This window comes from Gorilla gorilla, chromosome 1 (genome assembly GCF_029281585.2).
Source record: "Gorilla gorilla gorilla isolate KB3781 chromosome 1, NHGRI_mGorGor1-v2.1_pri, whole genome shotgun sequence".
Taxonomy (NCBI): domain Eukaryota; kingdom Metazoa; phylum Chordata; class Mammalia; order Primates; family Hominidae; genus Gorilla; species Gorilla gorilla.
In genome coordinates, this window is record NC_073224.2 from 74,989,175 (window position 1) to 75,013,220 (window position 24,046).

Here is a 24,046-nt window from a genome sequence, read left to right on the forward strand (position 1 = left end):
TGGAGTGCAGTGGCGCGATCTCGGCTCACTGCAAGCTCCACCTCCCGGGTTCACGCCATTCTCCTGCCTCAGCCTCCCGAGTAGCTGGGACTACAGGCGCCCACTACCACGCCCGGCTAATTTTTTGTATTTTTAGTAGAGACGGGGTTTCACCGTGTTAGCCAGGATGGTCTCGATCTCCTGACCTCGTGATCCGCCCGCCTCGGCCTCCCAAAGTGCTGGGATTACAGGCGTGAGCCACCGCGCCCGGCCTAGGTGTACAGTATTTTTAATGTTGCCATTAACTTTATTGCTACTTTTACAATTACTATCTCCCACTAATGTTTCTCCCATTTTGTTATTAAATGAATATGGAAATGAGAAATGAAGAATAAACAAAATTATGACTTGTTTCTGAGGCAAGAGTGGCGGCATTACTTTAAAATAGCTACATAGTAATGATTTGCTTTTTAAATGTATCCCCCTTTCCTTAGAAACTTGCCTAAGGATCAACTTGTCCTCTGTGTTTCATTAACAGAAGGGGAGCACCCACCAGTGTATTCTCAGCATGTGGCCCTGAAAGATTCAGTTTCTCAGATGTGGTGGGTTTGGGGAATGCACTTGTATGTGGTGCTAATGATGACAACGATGGTGAGACCTGACATTTATCAGATGCCTATTGTGGACAGACACGGGCTATTCTCTTCATACACAATAATTTGTTCACTCTGCCTAACCACCCTATGGGGTTGTTGCTATTATTGTTCCCATTTTAAAGGTGAAGAAAGTGAGTTTTAGGTTAAGTGGCCAACTCAGGGCCACACAGCCATTAACTGGTGGTGCACAGGTTGGACCTCAGTTGGTTCTATTCCAGCGCTTGCATTTGTAGCCTCTATTCTTTTCTTTTTGCTGCAGGTGTTTAAGGAGTTCCTGGGCTATGTGTGCCTGTGACTAGTCCCAATATTTTGTGATTAAATATTTTAAAAACTGAAATCTGGGTCTTTGGTTTGGGAATTTTCCCAGCTCATTAGCAAAGTAATGTGACACACAAGTAAAGACAAGTTTCTAATATCCCAGAGGCAGGATAGAAGATTTAGGAACGTAATGTGTAAAGGTAACCAATAGATGATCAGATCATAGCACAAAAACACTCAAGAGAAACTCAGAACAGTGTCTATTTTTCTTTATATCTGTTTCATAGTGCCATTAGCCTGTGGAAAACTGTGGACCTGAATTCTAGGTTAGAAGAAAACAAGAACAGAAATCATCAATCCACGTAAATGGCTTACAAACCAACCTTTGCCCAAGAAACCAACTTATTATCTCATAAAAGTGTGAAGTTAAAGGTTGTCAGATTCTAACTCCAATGGTGATAGAAGCCACAGGAGAGAAATTATGATTGAAAAATAACATAAAATTTAAAAGTTGTAGAGAATCTTAGAAATTTCTAAAATCCAGCCTGCAAGGACCTAGACCTCCCTGAGAGATGACCACATATCACATTTTTGGATGTTTTTAATCATAAGAAAAATCCTAGCTAATAAAGTCATATATCTTAGGGCTCAAGAAAATATTTTGGCTCAAACTACAAACTTAGGGGACTTATTTTGGAATGCTGGTTTCTATCTAATTGATAAAAGCGTTGCTCAGATTAAAATAATTAGCACTAGGATTAGGTGACGATATCTCCCCAAGCACAATGAAGCAGACAGTTCTCGGAGTGGCAAATGAAATGGAGGCCTGGGCCTGGGGCTTGCTGCTTTCCCTGTGGCAAGGGAGCGATTGCAGTTAAACGGGGAGTGATGTGGACAGGAGGAAGAATGGACAGTATCTCCTAAGAGTCTTGGGAATCAGCTGCTTCCTGAACTTGGCGGCTGAGCTGGTGCCCTATAATCCCCCCACCTTTTTTCAGAGGAGGCTGGTCATAGTTTTTCTGGTCACAGAGCCCTGTTATTCCATAAGGAAGTTCTCTGCCTACCTTGTTAAACTCCTCGCTTGCAGATCAGGACAATGTCCTGATTAGAAAATCTGTTTATCTCTTTCAGGGAATGAGTTTGTATGGAATCTTTAAAAAAAAAAAAATGTTATCCAAGGCAGAGAACATTTTTTTTCCTTTTTTTTTTTTTTTTTTTTTTTAAGAGATGAGGGTTTCACTCTGTCATCCAGGCCAGTCTCGAATTCCCAGCCTCAAGCAATCCTTCTGCCCTAGCTTCCTGAATAGCTGGGGTAACACATACGAGCTACCACACACAGCACAAAGTACATTTTTTAACAAAAGAAAACCTTTCACAGCCAGGATGTCCTTGGGACTTTGAAAGCCTCCTGAATTCCTCCTGACTGGTCTGAGCAGACCCCAACTAAGCGCAGCTGCAGAGCCTGCTGCCAGCTTACCCTGAGGGTCCTGGCAGGCTTCACTCCCATGATTTCCCTTTCTGGCAGCAGCAAAGAAACACATCAAGTGAGGGAAATCAGGCCGATGCATTCTTTACAACAAGGTTTTATTTATTCTTTTCTTTTATCCCCCCCAAAACATTAAAGTTTTTCATCTTTCTTTTATTTTTAATGGTTTTCCTTTTGGATCCAAACGAGCATCTATATTACAGGATATCCACCTGGTCAACATGCAGTGCTGAACTGTGGCTTTAGGAGAGATGCACCGATACTCTGGGTGGGCCAGCATCAGCTGCCATTCAAACACCGTGACTGCAGGGGTGTCAGGCTGGCACACCACAGTGGATGCTGCCCTACCACAGTGGATGCTGCCCTAAGGAGGTGTCTTGTGGGGCATGACTTACACGTTTTAGAATGCAGGTAGCAGCATTTTAACAGCCTGAGGCAGAGCACCCAATTTCCCTCCTGATCTCATCTTACATGCTCATCCTCTAGGAGCAAAACAAAGAGGGAATGGCCTGACCATGGGCCCCGAAGGACAGAGGGTGTGGACCCTGTAGTCCACCTCCTTGCAATGTTGTTATTTGAGGCTAGAACCGGTGCACCCTGCAGAGTCTGAAATCTGTTCCTGATGAAGCTCATTCCCATCCCACTCACTGGCCCTTCTCCCATCCCATGGTATTCTCACCACTAGGAAGTTAACATAATCTCTCCTTTATTGGTGCTACTATGTTGAAGAGTTGCTAAAGTCATAAAGATTGTCTTCGAGCCGCTTTAAAGCAAGAACCTCTTTCTCTCCATCTCCCAGGAGATGGAAGAAAATTTTGGGAATCTATTAATCCTCTGAGGCCTTCAAAGCCACTACCCTAGGTGAGTTTAACAGAAAGAACTTCTCTGAATCCAGTCTTGTGCTAAGAAGTTTACCCATATTCTAAGTGAAAAAGAGGATCCAAGGTTACACATCTCTAAGTCTGTCCTCTTCTGGGAACTTGTTACTTTCTACCTCACTTTGCTTTTGTTCTACAGCTTGTCTTCCTACCCTCTACTCCATTGTCCCAGCCATGAAATGCCAAACACATGTGGTGCATCAGGCTTTTCTCCTCCATTTGTTTTTCTGGATGAATTCAAATCTTGGACTCAGTTTGAGCGGAGTTGGACTGCCCTCTAATATCACGAAGAGGCAAGTTCCTCTGCAATTGCAGCACTTAGGATAGCTTTGTATAAATTTTGACTTGTTCACAAAACAACAGGATAGAAAAACACTGACTAAAGTTCAGCCTGCAGGCTAAGTATATATCCCAATGGGTAGCCATTAAAACTCAATACCTATGTTTTTACTAACTCCACTGGGATCTGCTTAATATTACACAACCCCATATCAAATGTAACTAAGACCATAACTACTGTCTACCTTAACTGGCAGTTATATTACATTGTTTAGCCCTCATTTCATATTACCTTTATTTTTAAAAATTGATTAATGGCACTTTAAAATTTTGGAGTGTGTTTTTCTTGCTCATCCCTTCTAAAAATGTTCAACAGATTTGCTTTAAGTGGTGGTTCTTGTGCCATATAGGCCATTGCCATAAAAAAAAATTAGAGTACTGGAAGGAAAACTATTGAGTCATCAAATAAAGTCAAATTCGGATTTGGTATATTTGACGGTTTCGTTTCCTTTTCCGTTTGGGGGCCATCCTCTGAGTGAAGTGAAGAGGAAGTGGCACAGCCTGGTATAAAGTCTAGGGTCTGGTTGTAGAATGTAGACAGCAATCCATTCTCATCTCTGACAAACTTGTAGGACAAAAAGAGAAAAGATTCGTTCAGATTTCCAATGCTGGGTTGGAGAATATGTCTGGGTGACAATCTATGACTGGTTTAAGTTTGCACAAAGAGAAGGTGACATAAGGAAGCTCAGATCATGAAAACCCAACTTTCTGGATTGAAAAAAAAGTCTAGGTTTTTTTTTTTTTTTAAATTAGAGAGATAACAAGAAGAATAAGGGAAAATGGGAAGAATAGAGTGAAATTAAAGCAAATCCTGGATTCAGATTCCATTAAACAGGAAGTTTCCTTAAAAAAAAAAATCAAATGCTTATAGCAATGCTGAGAATTTCAGAGGTATTTCATGGGATCTAACAAGTGAAGATTTTTCTAAATTGCTTTGTGGAGACTAAGTGCTTTAAATTATGTATTATTAACTTAACAGACACTTTACATCATGAGTTAGCCAAACATTCATGTTTCAATTGACAAGGGAAAGAAATTGAAGAGATGCTTGCTGAAGGCACAAGTTTGAATACAGAAAGCTGGAATATAAAAAACTATTGACTTCCAATAGTTTTCATTTATCAGATTACTACACTATTGTAAAAATTACCTTCTTAAGACATAAATTTTGTATTGGTTAAAGATGTCCTGAAAAAATTCTGTACCTCCTTGGCTTTCACTGAAGTTTTGGGGCAGTTTTTCATTAATTTGGGTTATATTTTAAGTCCTTAGGAAAAGACAGAGGCCAATTTAGACAGAAAGAGAAAGACGACAAAAAGGAGACCAGAGAGAAAAGACAGCTGGTACTAATAACCTCAGATTTTTGACTCAAATATCATATCACTAAATTTGATGGCAGTCACTTCCTAAAGAGAAACAGATTCAGAAACATTGCAGATCACCAAGGTATCCTTCTTTGCTATTCCAGAATAGGTCTGTTACAAGAAACCCAGCCACCAACCAAACAACCCCAAACAAATAAAAATAAACATAAATCCCCACACCTCTTTTGACTTGGTCTACTCAACTCTTTCATACCTCCAAAAATAAAAATGCAAACCTCAATAATGTATTTACAGGTAGCATGGCTTATTATAAAAATCTCCTTTTGCATTTAGAAGTTCAAGATACTAACTCCCCTAACTTACAGCATGGGAGAGAGGGTGGGTGGAAGAAAGCAAAACTACAAAAACAGAAGGGCAGTTTGGGGGTGTCCCAGCCTCAAAAGCCATCAATTGGACTTTGCTGTGAACCCCATTCATACTTCTCAGCGGTCTTGAGTTTTGTTTAGAGAGGATTTTCAGGCCCTTTGGGTAGGCTGGGACAATCTATGAATTTGTTCTCTTTGGCTTGGTGTGACCTCTCTGGGATGCATAAACCTCAGAGGTTTAAAGCAGAGAGGATTCAAGGAAAGAAAAAGATGGCCTCCGGAAAGCAAAGATAGTTCTGTTTGTCCTTTGTCCCTTAAAGCGCTATGTCTATGTACTCTGACTGGGTGGGCTGTAGCACCTAACAGCTGACAAAACACCATAGCTCTGCAGCCGAGCCCTCCCTCCACAGACAGCAGAGAAGCCATCAGCTGCTGCTCTATTTGGGGTAGACCTGGCTATGATGTACAGGGTGGTTCAGGAAAGAAACAACAAAAGACAAAAAGGCAAAGCTGGTGCTACAGGCAGTGCTTATTAATGTAGGATCTCTTTGATCACCTTCTTACAAAGGTTAGGTCACAAGCCCTGAGTTAATTTTGTTTGGATTTTGTTAAAATAAGAGTCTCAGTGTGGAGATATTTTAAAGAGAAGTTATCCAAACCTGAACCTGATTCCGTAGAGACTCTTTCTGGAGTCAAACCATCATTCCCTGTCTGGCCACTTGCAAGGGACCCACTTCTTCCTTCTTTCCTGCATCATAAAGTCCTCTCCTGTACCTCCTGGATGGTGCCCATTGCTCTGGGATCCATGAGGGAAGGACTTGTAGGCTGGGTGAGAGAGCTAGTGGGGAAGAATTCACCCCAAGGCATGCCAACACCTCTCACCAGGATTCTTGGCATACGCTAACCCTAGGCCTCTGAGGATCTCAAAACATAAAACAGACATGAAGCTGATGAACAAAAATAGCAGTAAAAATTCCTTAACCTTCAAGTCTCAAAATCCTTGAAAGGTAGCTATTTGCTCCCCTTCTGCTGTACGTTTGCCCTTTCTTTACATACAACCTCATAATATTTATAAGTGAGCCGAGAAATATCCCTCAACCTGTCCCTGGCCCCACCCACTAAAGAAACACTTCGTCCAAAAAAATGAAACATCCAGAGGGCTGAGAAGTAGGATGTAATGAAAAATTGAGAACTTTTTAAAAATCAAAATTATATGAGATTTTTGTTGCATTATGCCAGGAGACCTCATTTTCCTGCAGTGAGCTTTTATCCAGTAGGTGGGCATTGTGTCCACCCCCACACCCTACACCTTGTGTCAGTTGTCTTGTGAGGAGCACCAGGTGAGTTCCAAACCCTATTTCATTAGAATGCAATATTCCTCCATAGCGGAGAGAGTGGTGGAGTCAGTCAAGCAAGCAAATAAGCTTGGATTGGGTGGAATTAACCATCTCAGGAGCTGGATCAGCACTAACATGCAGCAAAACAGAGGCTGGGATGGGAGAACAGAGGGAAGACGACCCTCATGCTCCCCACATAGGCTCTATGGGGTTGGGAGGAATCTGTGCAAGGAAGGGAGATACTGGCTGGGAGGTGGATTATGGGGCCTTCTCTTTGTGGCCCCAGAGTCAAGAGAGGTCAAAATCTAGAACATTTGGACTTCAGCTTCTGGGTAATGTTCTTGGTGATCTCAGTGCCCTATGGAGACATTGAATAGGGACTACAAGTGAAGCCCAGAAGAAAAACATTCTTCAGCCAGAAGAGCAGCAGAGACCCCCACTGACAATTGTGTTCATGACTCATGTGGAGCCAAGGGGATGCTAGCTGGTGCCAGCCCTTCACGGGGCAGGAAATTCTATGCTGACCCTGGCTCAGGGGCACCTTGGCTGGAGCCCTGCCCCTGTCCAAAGGTCGCTGGCACTCTGTCCTCTAGGAGATGGGGAGACAGACACAGAGAAAGAGACAGCATGCATTCCCTACCTGGAGTCTGTCTGGAGCCTTAAGTGAAATGAGGGGTATCTAAATGCAAACCTACTTAGAACATCTCCCTGCCTTGGTTTCCTTTCCTCCTCCTTTTACCTTCCTCTATCTATCTTGGCTTTGCTCTTGTTTTGAGGAGATGGTGAAGACAAGTCATATATTAGCAAGAGAAACTGAATATATGACTCAAGAGTCTTCTGAGGTGGATCACCAGTGCCCAAATTTGATCTTGTGGTATATCTCAAACACTGGTTGTAGTCTTCTTTTGCATGGAATTTCTCAGATGCTGCTGTAATTAACCAGAGAAAAGAATAGGTGTTGGGATCTACAGGGGCCTCTTTTCAAGGGAGGCAGACTCTGACACCCAGCAAGGGAAGGCTGGCATTCACTTTTGTTCAGAGGCAGCAGAAAACCAAACAAGATGATGAGTTTGTGACTCAACGGAAAATTATTTTATTTTCTGGTCTTAATAGAAGAGTAAGTGCAGGCTGAGGGAAAAGAAACCCAATTTCTTGGTCAAGGGAAGGTGAATAAAAGAAATTCACTGGTAATAGAAAACCCAGGTGGTCAGTCAGGTGACCGCATCTGCAGTGCTTTCCAACACTTTATTCAGGACTCAAATACTTGTATGAGTTCAAGGAGTTCAGGAAGATTTCCTGGCACAGTAAATTTAGTGTTGTTTATACTATTTGCAGGCAAATTCCATTTCTGGGAATTGCTCTGCCAGCCTGCATTTCTCCTCTTGAAATGGCATAAGGTGTCACTAAAATTCCCTTTCTCAAAACACCATGCAATAGACTCGCTGGCTCAGAATGGTCGTCCTGTTGTAGGCCTCCCCCTAGGGAAAGCTGCATTTCCGAGGTGGAAAAAGCAATTTTGTGCACACAAAGCAGCCCATAGCAGCATTTTGGCATGAAATGATGCTGAGCAGAGGAAACTTTAAAAGCAATACAAGGCCGAGAATCAGCGTCTTATGTAATGATCACACCTGTTAGGATCAGGGTGCTGTATATCACATTCCCAGCCACCCTCAAGCACACACGTGCTAAGTGGGAGAGGAAAATGAAGACAAAAGAGGGTCTGAGAGTGGGAGAGCTCTGTCTCTGCCTCACTGGCCTCCTCTGTTGAGACAACTTTGGTTTGGGGGCTGACCATGGGTCATGAAGCTCCATCAGTATCAGAAGAGAAGGCAGGGCCATGACAAATGATTCTCCAGCCATGTGGTTGAATTTGGCTTTTCAGGGCTGATGCAGCTATTATATTTCAATTTAAAAAATAGAGGGAAAAGAGGCTCCTTCTAAGAAAAATAACAACTCTGGATTGCTCCTGCCCAAGAGGAGGAGTGTGTCTGGGCTGGAGGAGTGTTTATCCACTGAGTGCTCAGTGCAGGGCAGATCAGGATCCTGGGTGGCAGGCTCCATCTGTTCCTGGTGGGGGAAGGAGGGCCCCGTCGGGCACCCATTCACCTGCTGTGATGGCACTAAGGAGGAACTTAAGGGAAATGTACATTTCCACCAGATAAAGCCAGTGATGTGTCCCCTCCAACGGAGCTGTATGCCATATACCAAAAGAGCACTGGCTTGGCAAGAAAGGGCTCTCTTGCTCAGTGCTTCTGCGTTTGGGCCATTAGGAATGACAGGGTGGGACTGTCAGCCCCAGCTCTTACTCTGGGGAGGGGTGAAGCCCCATCTTGGCCCAGGGGCATATTCAAGGTGACCAGGGTGCCAGTCTTGTCATCCTGTATGATGAGGCCCCACTGGAGCCTGCTTTGCTAGAAGGAGCAGCCCAAGTCTAAGCTGAGGTATATTTACTAATCACCTTAAAGCATCCTGACAAACTGACCTGAACCCCACACCAGCTGCAGAAGCTGCGGTCCCAACGGTCCCTCCTCAGGGGAGGTCCTCAGTAAATCCAGACTTTCACAGAAGCTTATTTCAATCTATCAGCCTTTCCCATCTTTACAGAAGTCCCTACCCAGTGGTGGGTAGCCTACTTGGATATGTGTGTTCTGCCCTCTCAGAGGAGTGGCAGGGAAGGCTGGGCCTCTGGCACTTGGCCTTACCGGGCTTGGCACAGCACTGGCCTTGCTGCTTCATGGACCAGAGTGTGGGCTGACCTTCAGCCAGGAGGTGCTGGTGTGGCCGTAGCACTGTTACGCATACTTAATTGCTTCCACGCTGGTTGGAAAACAGACTCTGTTTTGAATCTCTTAGGTGGCCCCTGCTACTCTACCCACACCCTCAGGGTTCCCCCATGACTGGCATCTAAAGAGCCAATGCCTGGAATAGCATGGGCTCCGGCACTAGGACCAAACTCCACTTACATTGATGCCATAGCGGTTGTTAAATACTTTTATCTTCACCCTTACCAGAGCCTCAGGCACCTTTGTGGACCCTGGGGGACTTCCTGACCTGTCCTAACTCTCAGCACCTACTGTGTGGGTGACAGGCCTCAAGGATGGGGGGCTATACCCCCCAGCACCACCAGTTCTGTTTCTCTGTCTCCCTCATGGTAGGGGCTGCCGGGCTATGGCTTTTCTTGTTCAGACCAGCCCTTGCTGCTGTTGCCTCAGCACCCTGACCCCTTTCGCTTCGGCTTTCTCCTCCCTCCCTGGCATCCGATGTTCCTGACTTAGCCTGTGCTGCCCTGGGGGAAGCAAGCCACAGGGTTATGCATGAGATGCTGCTGCAGTTGCCCTGGTGGCAGTGGTGCTGGCTGAGGCGTAAGAGCTGGTGACGGAGGAGAGTCCTCTCCTATGGTCTCCACTACTCCCCAGTTAAGAGCCAGAAAGTCTTCCAGGCTTCTCAGGGCACTGAGTGTAGACATAGGCCAGCTAGATCCCTCCACAGCTTTTAGAAAAGTGGGAAGGGGCAAGGGGAAGCAAAGCCATCCTCGTGTCCCTTCTCCTGCAGTAATACCCTCCACGTTCCTGGTTTCTTTCCCCAGCAAAGAGGCAGAACTATGGCAGTGCCCATCTTGCAAAGGGGAGTAAAGCAATTTGGTGGGTTTGACTGGTGTTCTGATTGTCCTTTACTTCCTCTTCTCTGATAATGCATGGTGTCCTTCCATCTTCCTTTTCCCTCTTCCTCCCCCCCGGGCCGCACTGGCTTCCCAATTCTGTCTTGGTTTTCTCCATGTGAGAGAAGAGCATGCATCGGAGGGGGGAGCAGCCTCTAGCATTTGTCATCTTCTTCCGTGTCACTTAGCAGGTTGTTGACAGCCCCACACATCATGCCTGGCCCAGGCCCCCCGCGCCTCCGCCGCCGATAGTGCCCGTTGGGCATCTGCCAGCTATGCCGCAGGGGTGGGGCTGAGCCGATGGTGTTGGAACGGCCCAGGCTAGTAGCCACGGCTGCTTCGAAAGTGAGCGTCTCCTCCTCGCCACAGTCTGAGGCATGGGAGTCTTCGTGCAGGGCCAAGTAGGGCTCGGAGATGTAGCGCTGTGGGGAGGCATGTTGGCTCTGCTGGGGGTGCGGAGAGTTGGAAGACTCGGTCAGGCAAGCATTGTTGCTCTCCAGAGCTTGGGAGGTCAGCGGGGAGCCCTCCTCGCTTCCATCAGCAGGTGGAGAGATGCTACCCGCGTGTCGAATCAGGGAGCTGTAGGAAAGGAGGGGCCGGGGCTTTGGCGGGACGGGTGGGAGCTGCCGACGACTTCTTCTTGGGGTGCTGGTGTCAGAGACAGAGGGGATGGAGCTCTCACTTAGGGAACCTGTGCCCTGTATAGCAGGAGAGACATGGCATGTTAGATTGGGCTTGGCATGATCCCTACTTGCAACTCTGTTAAGAGAGTCCTTGGAATCTGAATTCTGTCAGGGAGAGGCCTGAGCTGGAGCTCCCTGTAGCATTCACATCCACTCAGGGAAAAAGGGATTGAAGAGATTAAGGAGTCAAGAACATTTAGACCAGGACATCTCAGACTTTGTGCATACAAACCTCTGGGGATCTGGTTAAACTGCAGATGCAGGCTCAGAAGATCTGGGGCAAGGCCTGAGATTCTGCATTTCTAACAAGCTTCCAGGTGATGCTAGGGGTGGCAGGTCCGTGGAACAAGCACTTGGACTACTAAGGAAGCTCTACATATGTAACAAGGGGCACACTAAAGGAGAGACTTTAAACTTGAGAAAGACAACTCTGTGGAAGGTGAACAAATGCTGGAGTTGCTTTGTCTGGGAAACCCTTATTCCTGCCCATGTCTTCTGTGGTTTGCTGAACTCAGCTTCTGTACCTGATACACTCAGTTGTTGGCTCAGGCCATACTTGCCCTCACCTATTCCCAAAGGAAACTGAGCCCCGGTTTTGGGAAGTAAACCTCCAGGAGAGCATTTCTTAAGGTATGTGTGACCTATGAACCTCCTGCTGAGACTCCTACAGAGGCATCTTTTCAAAGGCAGACTCCTGGGTCCTTCAGGCACCAGGAATGTGCAGTGCTAGTAACTTCATGGGTTAATGCTGTTCTGCACTAAAATTTGAAAACTATTGTTCTAGAAGGGAAACCTCTCGACTGCTGTGTCTCTAAAGGTTTGCATTAGCAGCCCTGCCTTTTCTCCGCTGATCATTTCTGTTGAGGGGGTCTCCTGTTATGGGTCAAAATGCCATGACTAGAGATAGGGCTGTAGTAAGGAGTAAAACAGTCTATGAATGTTTTCATACAGATCTGATAGTTATTCCTTAGGCACCAAGCTGGTGGTTCAGCAAAAGGCATGATCTTGTTGGGACAGCTGCAAGCTAGGTAAATGAGGATGAACTGCTCTGACTTGTGAATCCTGGGCTGAGAGATGAATCACAATTCTCACAAATACTGAGGATCACAAGATGGTCAAAGGAAACTTTCTGGCTAAAGGACCATCCTCTCCTCCAAAATCTGGCTATCTGTCAACCTATTTATATCTCTGGTTTCTGAAGGCTGGAATGGAATGACCTCTAGACACCATCTTTTTGGGGGAAATCTGGCTTTCTGTGAATTCAGATCATCTCTGAGTACACAAGCATTGAGCAGCTAACCTGTATGCACTATAGGTATAGCTTCCTGTGAAATTTCAGTCTTTGTGGGTACTTGAATGTGTTTGCGAAATGCTCACGACTTGCATCTAATGATACAGCCCACCCTCCCTGTCCTTCTGCTGTAGACTGGCTTCCTCTCTGCGCTCACCTGTCTGTTGGGCGTCTGTGACCTGCCCTCACTGGGTGACCTGGATTGACGGCGCTCTGGGGACTCCCAGTCAGCCTGGGTCCCTCGCTCTTCTGAATTGCAGCGGGAGACATCAGGAGAGAGAAGATGCTTTCGCTCTTTTGATCGTCCCCGCTCCCTGCCCCCTGAGCGGTGAGTGTCAGACTTGTGGCCTGTGAGAGGTGACAAAAGCACTTGGTTATAACTCTGTCCACTCTGACCAATGATGATGAAGGGACTTCTCTCCAAGTATCACATCACAGCCTGGGGTTGGGCCCTCAGAGGAACCATATGTTTGTGTCCCCCCCAAATTCAAATGTTGAGGCCTAACTTGTTCCTGATGGTATGGTATTAGGAGGCAGGGCATGAGGGTGGGGCCTCCGTGATGAGATTAGTGCCCTGATAAGAAGAGGCCTGAGAGTGCTTGCTTCCTGTTTCTCTGCTCTCCATCACGTGAGAATAGACAGAAGACAGGGATCTGCTGGCACCTTGGTCTTGGATTTCCCAGCCTACAGAACCATGACAAATACATGTTATTGAATCCACCCAGTCTGTGGTAATTTGTTGTAGCAGCCTGAACAAAGATAGGCCCCTAAAAGAATCCTGGCTTCTCCAGGTATGTCAAAAGATGATCTGAAAGGGAAGCAGGGGAGAAAGGCAGGCTAGCAAATTACCTATTTTGTAAGCAGGTAAGTTTGCAAGGTGCCACTAGAGACACATATGTCAAACAATGCAATCTATTCTGTTTCTATTTATGCTACACACAATATAGGATCTTGGTTAACAATATGGCTCAGGAACTCTATCATAAATATGGCTGCATAACTTTTTGGGGGGAAGGTGGCACCAGCAGAAGGGAATTAAGAAATTTCTATGAACTAAATAATAACACACCTAACATAATGCCATGGTGAGAAGTCCAGGATTAAAATGAAAGGATACCAATGCTAGTCCCAGTTCTGCCACTTAATGGCCCTATGACATGGGACAAGTCACTGCTTTTTCAACTTTGATTCCTTTATCCAATAAAACAAAATGGTTGAGCCCGACTAACATATATATATATTTTTTAAAGCAAAAAGCTTAAAAGAAATTCAGGCCAGGTGCGGTGGCTCACGCCTGTAATCCCAGCACTTTGGGAGGCCTAGGCAGGCGGATCACGAGGTCAGGAGATTGAGACCATCCTGGCTAACATGGTGAAACCCCGTCTCTACTAAAAATACAAAAAATTAGCCGGGCACGGTGGCGGGCGCCTGTAGTCCCAGCTATTCAGGAGGCTGAGGCAGGAGAATGGTGTGAACCCGGGAGGCGGAGCTTGCAGCAAGCCGAGATCACACCACTGCACTCTAGCCTGGGCCGCAGAGTGAAACTCTGTCTCAAAAAAAAAAAAAAAAAAAAAAAAAAATCAAACACAGGAAATAACTCCAGGTAGCACTGTTTAGGTTGAAGAGGAATTGGTGGTTAAAGTTCAGTCCTCACAGTGGGTCTCTAATACAATCCTAAAAAGCCCCAGTGGTTTTGTAGAAGGCTATTTGAAAAGCTCCCTCAATTCTAATGATTTGTATAGCCCTGCTCCAGAAGCAAGGGATTGCAACAGCCTTTCTGGTGAACACAGAGGAGGGCTTTGGCCTGTTTCAGGATGTAAGTCAGATACAGGAATTCCCTTTGGTAAGGAGCATCCTTCACTTTCTTCAGCCCTTGTCTCTGAATTATTTTCTGGTTATCTACAGTCCTTGGAGAGTAAGTCCATCAGGGCAGGAGCCCACTGCCTGATGAAAGAGCTGGACACTGAAGACCTCCTCACCTGAATCAGAGTTCAGGCGGTGGGCTGACAGCCGCAAGGAGGAGTGGTAACTCCGGCGACGGGACTTGTAGGTATTTTCACTGCTTCGCTCCATGGAGAATTCCTCCAACCACGAGGAATTTGAACGCTTATCCCGAATAGTGGAAAATGAACGTCTCATGGAGCTAGGGTCTGTCACCACCTGGAAATACAAGCCCCCAGAGAAACACAAGGTATGGATTAACGATTGAAAAGATCTAAAAGGACAGAAGCAGCAAGACTGAGACGTTGAGGAAGGCAAATTGTAACCCCTGGAAATGGTAACTTCCCTTGAATCTCTCTTGCTCAAACCTTAGCTGGTGGAAACTGTTCAAGAAAGCATCCTTACATTATGTTAATATAGTCACTGGAAATGGTCCAGGATCTTTTCTTCCTGTAGCTGAGTGTACCAAGGCAAAGCCATGCGGAATGCAGGCAGGAACTGTGCAAGCTCCCATAGAGCCCTCTACCATGGGGCGCAGCCAGGCTGCAGCAAATACTGTGCTGCTTTGAAACATGTGAGGGTAATTGTCTAAGAGGCCACCCCAACCATGAAAGAAGCATGGCTTTGCTTTTTTTTTTTTTTTTTTTTTTTAAACGCCCTTGCCAGAGAAGGCCCTGCCCTGCAGCACTAGAGCCTAGGAGAGCTTGCAATTTAACAAGTGCTAAGAATGTATCACTCTCCCTCTGCTGCCATCAATCCCACCTAGCCCCGTTTTAAATTCTGGCATTTTGATTTGCCACAGATATTAAAACAAATCTACAAAAACTTCTTGTCTCTGTCAAAACCTGATGTAAGACAGACAGACAGGAAAAAGAAGCCAGGAAAACAGACAAAGAAATGAGGTGTGGCCTGCACTGGTTAGGACAGACAGTCCTGACACAGACCTGTGTGTGTAAGTAACTGCATATGTGCTAGAGGAGTCAGGAAACAAAAAAAGGATGAAGTACACAGAGAAAATCCTGGAAAATATTTCTTGCATGGCTGGTTGAATCTTGAGAATGTTTAGCCCGTCCAGAGTGAAGTATGCAATTTTGTTCGCTGGGATGTTGTGGTTAGGGGGTCATTGAAAACACCGGAGAAGCAAGCTCTATTAGAGACGACCCATGAGCCAGGTTTTATTTATAGGGCAGGGGTGCGGGCAAGTCAACGGCTCACCTGCAAATATCAGATATTATTCCATAACCCAGCTAATACAGCCCGGATGCCACTGCATTAATGTAGGTGGTTGCTTTTTACCTGGGGATCCACAGTCAGACGTGGCATAGAAGATGCCCTCCCAGATCCCGCATGCTCCTGGGTGTCCGAAGGAAGGTAGATGCCATGGTTAGAGGGCTGCACGCTTTTTAATTCACTAACCTCTGGCTCCTGGAAATAAACACACAGCCAAGCTTGTGGGACTTGGTTCCATCTCATTGCTTCTCACGTCCAGTGGACAATTCAGCCTCCTCAAGAATGGCTTTCAAGAGAGAGACTTGCAGCTTTAAGGTCTCAGTTGTATGTATATGTGTGTGTGTGTTTATGTGCACCTATGTGCTATATGTTCCAGACAGGAAGCTCTAGCTGGGATTGAGTGCTGAAGGTCACGTATTTTTCTGGTGTAGATTCCTCTTTTTCATCACTAAGCAATGATTCAGATTTTATTGTTTTCTGCAACAAACACTGTTTGGTATAATACTTTTCAGATATGTGAAGTTCACTTTCTAAGAAGTGATAGCATTGGATTTATTCTTTTAATCTGAAGAAGCCTTTTATCAATTAAATAGAAACCAGTTTTCTAAGGGAAGTCAACAATTTCTGATGTCAAATACATCTTCTCAAGCCTTAAGACACGTGACTTTAAGAGTTTTCTTCTGATTGAAACCATCCAAAGATGTGGTGGGTGGCTGTCAGGGATGCCCTGAGTGACACAGTCCCATGGAAGGATGATGCAAGCCACTTGCAGAATTTTAAATGTCCAAGTAACTATGTTGTAAAAGGTGAAATTTAATAACATTTAATTTAGCTGAATATATCCAAATATTAGCATGTCAACATGTAATCAATATAAAAATTAGATAGTTTATATTTTATCTGGACTAGCCACATGTGGCTAAGAGCTATTATTTTGGACTGTGCCAGCCTACAGTGTTATCAGGTTGGACTGGAGATCTCTAAGGTTCTGTCATTCTTGTTTGGCAGTCGTGCATGCGCTATACAGATAGCTAGTATCATTGCATAAAGAGCTGTATGAGAGATGTTTACGTGGGCTACCTAACAAAAAGACCTAAGAACATCTTGGGCAGATGGAGATCGTACCAGAAAAAGCTATTTTATATTTAGGAAATGACACCCTAAAAACATGTAGGGCATTGCCCAAAGGAAAGAGTGTCTGGGACCCCCACCTTAGCCTATGTGACCATTTGGCTGAGTGGTTTCTGGTGTGTATGGCAGGGGTACTTTCCCAAGACATGTGCTATGGTGCACTTGAGGGAGTTATAGTGTTTGTAGTACATGCTTTGTATAGCACACAGTTCTGACTCCAGACAGACGTGGTAACAACACTGCAGTCTACAGGTATCAGAGGTGGTGTGAGACGCACACTCCATATGCACACACACAATCATGGCCACGCCTGGGGACATGGAGCAGCAGCCCCGACGGATGGGCAGAAGTACACAGTGTTGAGTGTGTAGCACAGGCCGACACCTAAATTGAATTACAGACACTGGTACTGACAATGAGATGAACACATATCCAAAAAGTCCTGGCACTACGGCTCAGCCCTGGGGAACCCGCAGAAATGATGTCATAAAGTCTCCCTGTGAAAGAAAGGACACATTATTGCGATTTTTTTCCCACTAGACACATCACCAGGCAGGCAAAATGCTGCGAGGTCTTTTTAAGAATCAAACTATCTATAGTTTATTATTCCACAGGTCTTGGTGCTAAGTTCCTCAGAGGGGAGGGCAGAGAATGACTCTACTAGTTCCTACCTGCCTCATCAAGAACACCCTCAGGCAGCAATTGCTCAGCCCTGGGGGCGTCTGGACTAACTGTCTCCCCCACACAACCATGCACGATTCTCTGTCTCAGCACTCGCAGGAGATAGAAGCACGCATTTGTTTGAGCTACTGAGTGTTTTTCGCCCTCTGTGGGGGTGCCCATTCCATCACACATCATTCAGGGTGGCTCTGAGGTACACAGTAGCAGCGGGGAGGGATCAGGAGAGAAATGAAGGGGAGAGAAGAGGCACAGATGAGCCACAGATGAATCAGAATTTAAATGATATGGAACTCACTTAGTACAAGCTGTCTGTACAGACTTTTGCAATGGTTGGGTTTTGTCTTTTTTTCTCTTCAGTCCAGTGACTGCTTGGGCTTCAATTCTAAGCTAAGGTTGGGGTAGGGGACCTTGAGCTCATGGCTCCTGAACTAGGAATAATGGTAAAGTCAATGATGTTTAGGAACCATATTTTAGCTTTGTATTAGCTAAGCCAAAACTTTAATCTCTCCTCTCTTCTTCAGGCTTTCACTTGACTCAATAGGTCTCTCAGGAATTGCTTTTTTGTTTGTTTTTGAGATGGAGTCTTGCTCTGTCACCCAGGCTGGAGTGCAGCAGCGCGATCTCGGCTCATTGCAAGCTCCGCCTCCCAGGTTCATGCCATTCTCCTGCCTCAGCCTCCTGAGTAGCTGGAACCACAGGTGCCTGCCACCAAGCCTGGATAATTTTTTTTTGTATTTTTAGTAGAGACGGGGTTTCACCATGTTATCCAGGATGGTCTCGATCTCCTGACCTCGTGATCTGCCCACCTTGGCCTCCCAAAGTGCTGGGATTACAGGCGTGAGCCACCGCGCCCAGCCAGGAATTTCACCATTTATGCTAATAAACTCATTTTGGGGTCAGGGAAGTGACTTTAGTGGCCTGTTAGAATGTCTTTGAATTGTGACCAAAAGGGACAATGTGCCTGAACCCACACAGAGCAGAGGTAAGACAGTCTTCTGTGCTTCCTGGCAGGCAGGTTGTCACTGTGGCACATGCTGCTGCTAGGTTCTAGAGGAGGTGGGCATCACTAAGGAATGGCATGGGGCATTTGTGTGTCCCGCAAGCAGTACCTAACTACACTAAGAGGCAGGGTTGGTGGCACTCATTCTCTGGTGATGCATCTTCAAGCTCCCCATCAAAGGCAAGATTTTATAAGTGACTTCCGGTCTTACACTTGATATTCGGGCATAAACTAAGAGGGCTTGGCCTAAAGCAATTTAAGTTCCTGCTGCAGGGAAGGGACCTCTGGGACTGTAAAACCTGAAGAGGGAACATTGTCAGAGCACATGAGAAACTGGGCTAGAAAAGGGCTAAGGCAGGACACCTCCAGGGCAACTGGCTAAACTACCAGAATGGATTTTCCTGACGGACCATGACTATGTATTAAAATTAGTGAGAGGGATCAGGAAACCAAGGAAGTATTTTTGAGGTCATATAACTCATGCATTCACCAGAGACTGCCGTTCTTGGAACTGTCCATCATCGGCGGGGTCCATACAAGCCAACTGGAATATATCCTGGGGAGAGAGTGGACTCATCGAAGGGTATCCACTCCGGCCACTCCTGAAAAGCAATGTCAAATCCAGAGGTAATGAGGGACAGTCATGCCACTAGCAATTCCCACCCCAGGAGGGCAACACCCTTTAGCCTTGACTGGCTTTTGTAAACCTAGTAACTTACATGTGGCTAGTCCTGAAATTAAAAAAAAAAAAAAAAGCACTAGAAGAGACAGAAACTGGTGTTTTCAACCTGCATCCTGCCTTTGGAACCATTCATTATTCTGCCGGGGGCTAGCATGTTTATGACAAATGACATCATTTGTCACATTCAGCCATATGGAAGAGCAACACTAGATTGTAAACCTATTTCTGCTCAGTTTCCCCATTTGGCGGAAAAACACCCTAGTTTATACAGTGAACAGTTTATTTAAATATTAAGCAGCCATGGACTTTTTAAAAATTTTTCCTACTCGCAGTAAGAATATGGTCTTATTTTGCCAACATCCCTGGCCAAACTAAACAATTCAGTCCAATTCCATTGCCATTTATTGAAGGACTACTTTGTACCATATATTAAGTCTGTTGGTTCATGAACTGAGAAGGATTTCAGAGGTGGTGGTGAGGAGTTGAAAACCTCTTGGTTGATGGCAATGTAGGAAGAGGTTTAAATGGTGGTGAGAAAAGAGGATGGAGACAAAGTCTGCCCAGTTTAAGTTGTTTAGAGGCCTCCAAGGGAAAAGAATGCAGAACTGGCACAGTAGGCTTGTTATTAAACCACTGTCTAGTACTTCCAGACACTCTTAACCTGACGGGATCCACTGGGCTTGTTAGGAGAGAAAGCAGCAGCCAAGCTTTCTGGAGAATGTGGTGCCTGTTGCCAAATTATTGGCTGACTGCCACCAGTATGGTAATAGCTACCATCTGACCTGCTCAAGAATGCAGAGTGAGCTTCCAGATTATGGGAGGAAGGACTGGGGTCAGTGGCTGGGCAGCAGCTCTCTTGGTGGCGGAGTTAGGAGGGAGAGATGGGACACCATCTCTTTTAAGTCTACTGCTGATGACTCTGCATCCAATGGAAAACTCAAGGCATGAGCAAGGATTGCCAATTACTTAAAAACAATCCATAGGAATGTTTTTTTAGATTACAGGAGAAGATATGAAGAGCGGAGAATCACCTAAAAACAATCCATAGGAATGTTTTTTTAGATTACAGGAGAAGATATGAAGAGCAGAGAATCACCTAATCTGTCCCCTTGCTTCCAATGAGAGCTTTTGCTGAGTTTTCACAGCTGCTACAGAGTTTTTACAGTATTTAAATGACCTGCCTAAATGTCAGTCATCTTCCCCACTTGTGGCATCTCCTGAGAACCACTGGGAACAAGATTGAGCACAGCTAGTATAAGAATGAGTTCTTGGCTTTGCACTGTGTTTCACACCTGTACTCAGCACTTTGGAAGGCCGAACCGGGAAGATAGCTTGAGCTCAGGAATCTGAGACCAACCTGGGCAACAAAGCAAGACCTGCCTCTACAAAAAAATTAGCCAGCAGTGATAGCACGTGCCTGGGGTGGTCCCAGCTGCACAGGAGGCTGAGGCAGGAGGTTCACTTGAGCCTAGAAAGTCGAGGCTAAAGTGAGCCAGTTGTGCCACTGTACTCCAGCCTGGGCAACAGAATGAGATCATGTCTCAGAAAAAAAGAAATGGGTTCCTTTTTGTCCTACAGAGAGTAAATAATTATAGAATCCTCACTAGAGGGAGAGGACCCTTGGAATCACTTAATAATCTCACAGACTTAAATAACTGGAACCCAGAGTGATCTCCTACTTTGAAAACCTTGTCAAGCTGGGGCATAAAGTCCAGAATTCTGAATACAGCCTCCCTCACAATCTGGTCCCTATGTCACTAGCCTCCTCTTGTACCACTTTCCCCTTTGCTCCCTGAACTCCAGACATGGCGGCCTTTTTTAGTTCATTGGATAGGCTAGGCTTGTTTCTGCCTCGAGATTTTAGTAGAGGCCACTCTAAGAGTGCAGAACACTTCTCTCCAACTCCCCTACCGCTCTGTAAACTCTTTCTAGCACTTATCCGAACTGTAATTAAATCACTGAAAATGCAACTTTTCTTCTTCCAATAATCCTCTGTTTAATGTCTGGTTTTCCATCATATTTGAGGGAGCGACCCTATCTGTTATGTCTACCACTATACCCCTAGATCAACCTCTACTGAACAATGCATGGCTCTAGAAACACAGATGGTTCTGAGGAACCAGCCTGGTGTTCCACCAGTGTCCCCATGTCAGGAAATGTACCAACATGCACCCAAAGGCTTCACCCAGAATCCTTTGCTTCCTCCTTCCCCTTTAGTCCAAGTAGCAAATCAATCACCAAATCCTATCCATTCTTATCTACCAAACATCTCATATCTGACCATCTGTCTCCATCTCTATCCTGCTAGTCCAAGCTACTATCATTGATAATTTACACAGCTGCAGTAACCTACGAAATGGTGTTCCTGCCTCTGGAAATGCTTCCCTCCAATCCATTTAGCCTACACTGAATTCAAGAAAGCACACACTGATCACATGATTCTGATGCATAAAATCCCATTATCCAAAGACAAAATCCAACTTCTTTATCCTGCTTATAATGCCCCCAAAGTACTAGCCCCTGTGTATCTCTCCAAATCCATAACTTAACAAATCCCCTGAGCTCTCCATGCTCCAACCATCATGACAGTTTTTAGGTTCCTTAAACTTACCATACTTTCTCTTACCACTCTTGAAGAGCTTGTCTTCAAGTCTCACTCAAATGTTACTTTCTCAGGAAGGCCTCTCTAAACCCTCAAACTGAGTGAGCTGTTTCCATGACATCACAACAGCCCACCCTTCAGCATTGTTTGCCTGTATTGCTCTTGTAATTTCTTCTTCCAGATTTGTCTCCATGGGGATGTGTTCTCTGCCGTAGCCCCAGTGCCTAAGTCAGCTCTGGGGACATATTGGCTCTTAATAAATATTGGTAAAAATCAATGAGTAAATGGATCAATAAATACATGGAGAAAAGCCAGAGTGATCCTATGGTGGTGGGTTAATTTGTAAAGCAAATTGTAGATAAACAGAGATTGCAATTTAGGGGGTGGTGTCCCCCATTTCTAAGCCAAGGACTGCCAAAACAAAAACAACTCAAGCCTGTAATCCCAGCACTTTGGGAGGCCAAGGCAGGTGGATCATGAGGTCAGGAGATCAAGACCATCTGGCTAACACGGTGAAACCCCGTCTCTATTAAAAATTAGCTGGGCATAGTGGCGGGTGCCGGTAGTCCCAGCTACTCGGGAGGCTGAGGCAGGAGAATGGCATGAACCCGGGAGGCGGAGTTTGCAGTCAGCTGAGATCGTGCCACTGCTCTCCAGCCTGGGCAACAGAGCGAGACTCCGTCTCAAAAAAACAAACAAACAAAAAACAGCGTAAACCCTTCCAGTGAAGAGGTCCCACTCTTCCAATCATACTTCTTTCCCTCTCTCCCTCCCACACAAGCAGAAGATAAACACTGACTTGTTTTCTGTGGACAGGAGAATTCACACCCTGTACTTCATAACATCAAATTATTAAAAAAAAAAAATGACCTTGGTCATGACTCTCATCCTTTTCTTCTCTTCCAAAGATGTTGGACTTTGATCTCTGAAAACAGTGCTTTTCAAAAACAGTCCAGCCCCACAGGCAGAAAGAACTCAATGATCTGAGCAATTCCAAATGACTCCGACAGAAGTCTCATTCCCAAGCCCTAAGTATCACTCTCTTAGTAATTAACATAAGCGATTTGGTGATTCCTGGTTTTGTAAGAACTGGGACTTTGTTAAACCCTATCACAAAAGCTCATTTACATTGAGTAGAAAGACTTGTGTTCTTTAGGTATGCACTAAATGCTTGCTGATGATCAAAATATAATGTTATGAGATACATATGCTATAGTAGATTAATTGGGGCAAAGGCTTATCACTCAGAAGGATGGGAAAATTCCTTAATTTGTGTTTTATTTTCACTCCTATTATAGAAAAAGTAAGTTCCCTTTCTGAATAAGGTCCCTTTTGTTCGTTAAAGAAAACATGGTATAGTGAAAACACTCTGGGGTCAGAAATAAGGAACTTAAATTCCAGTTCCACATTTTACTAGCCAGGACTTTAGGCAACGTAGTTAACCTCAGTTAGTCTCCAGTTTCTTCACGTGTAAAGTGGTGATATTAATATATACCTCCAGGGTATAGTAGGCTGCTAGAGTGGGAATCAAGTGAGATTCTGCAAATAGTGTCTCTAGAAGTGTCAACCTCAGGGAAAGCAGTAACTGCTGGTTCTATTCCCCTCTTACACTCAGCCAGCATGGCACCTGTGAGGGAGGCTCTATCTTCCAGCAGGACACTAGATCCACGGGGAAGCGATAATCAAGAATTAGTTGTAGTTCTGTTGTGAAGAAAAAGAATCTCTATAAGATCCAAGTATATTAAAAGACAAGTCAAACTCCCTTCTTCTATTGTTCATTCACAGTGATCGCCGACGTTGACCACAGTGCTAAGTATGCTTAGTCTGCTTTTCTCTTACTCCTGCTGAAAATCACTTTAAGATATTCAACTTCAGAAAAAGGATCACTCAAGCTCAGAGTATTTGTTCTTGGGCCCTTCTGAGCAGTGAGTTTTGGGGTCTGCACAACAGCATGGGTGATGGATTGCAAGCAGCCATGCCAGGGATGTTTTGGTGCTACTCACAGGCCTGAAACGGGGTCCTGCTGGAGGTAAGGCAGGGCTTTGGCATTAGCAATGATCTCCTGAGGCAGAGATGAAGGCTCCATGCGCTGGAACATGGGGGCATTTTTCTGGGTAAAAAGAGGGAAGAAGAAGAATTCCAATGACTACGGAGTTTGCTGTGGGGAAAATAAAATTAACATGGATAATACAGGCACATAACATCCCTTGTTTGACCATTTTAACCTTCGATCCACTGGGTTTCTAATTCCATGTCACTAGAAAGTTCTTGGGCCCCATACCCATTACTGCTGCTTCTAAGTCCTTGCCGGGCACTATGCCCCAGGGAGGCACAGGCCTATTCCCTCCTGCAACTCCTCATGGCCCACCCACTTAGCATGCTGGCATTGACTTTCACCTGTTCCTCCAGCTGCTGCCTCTGCTTCTTCACCTTACTCTGCTTATAGTAGTCCATGATCATCATTGCTGCATAGATTTTGCCCACAGTCAGGTCAGAGGCTAGAAACACAAATGTGGCAAGACGG

General features: G+C 45.2%; 1 protein-coding gene across 1 annotated transcript in view; it reads right to left on the bottom strand.

The window, feature by feature from the left end:
• Positions 1-2,458: 2,458 nt before the first annotated feature.
• CACNA1E (calcium voltage-gated channel subunit alpha1 E) overlaps positions 2,459-24,046 on the bottom strand; it is a 497,630-nt gene continuing 476,042 nt past the window's right edge. The window contains exons 43-49 of the mRNA XM_063710329.1: positions 23,920-24,020; positions 23,526-23,632; positions 18,729-18,840; positions 15,493-15,621; positions 14,235-14,415; positions 12,413-12,603; positions 2,459-10,979 (exon numbers count right to left, since the gene is read on the bottom strand). Coding sequence (XP_063566399.1) covers positions 10,437-10,979; positions 12,413-12,603; positions 14,235-14,415; positions 15,493-15,621; positions 18,729-18,840; positions 23,526-23,632; positions 23,920-24,020 — 1,364 coding nt within the window. The 3' untranslated portion in view covers positions 2,459-10,436. The remainder of the gene's footprint in view (positions 10,980-12,412; positions 12,604-14,234; positions 14,416-15,492; positions 15,622-18,728; positions 18,841-23,525; positions 23,633-23,919; positions 24,021-24,046) is intronic.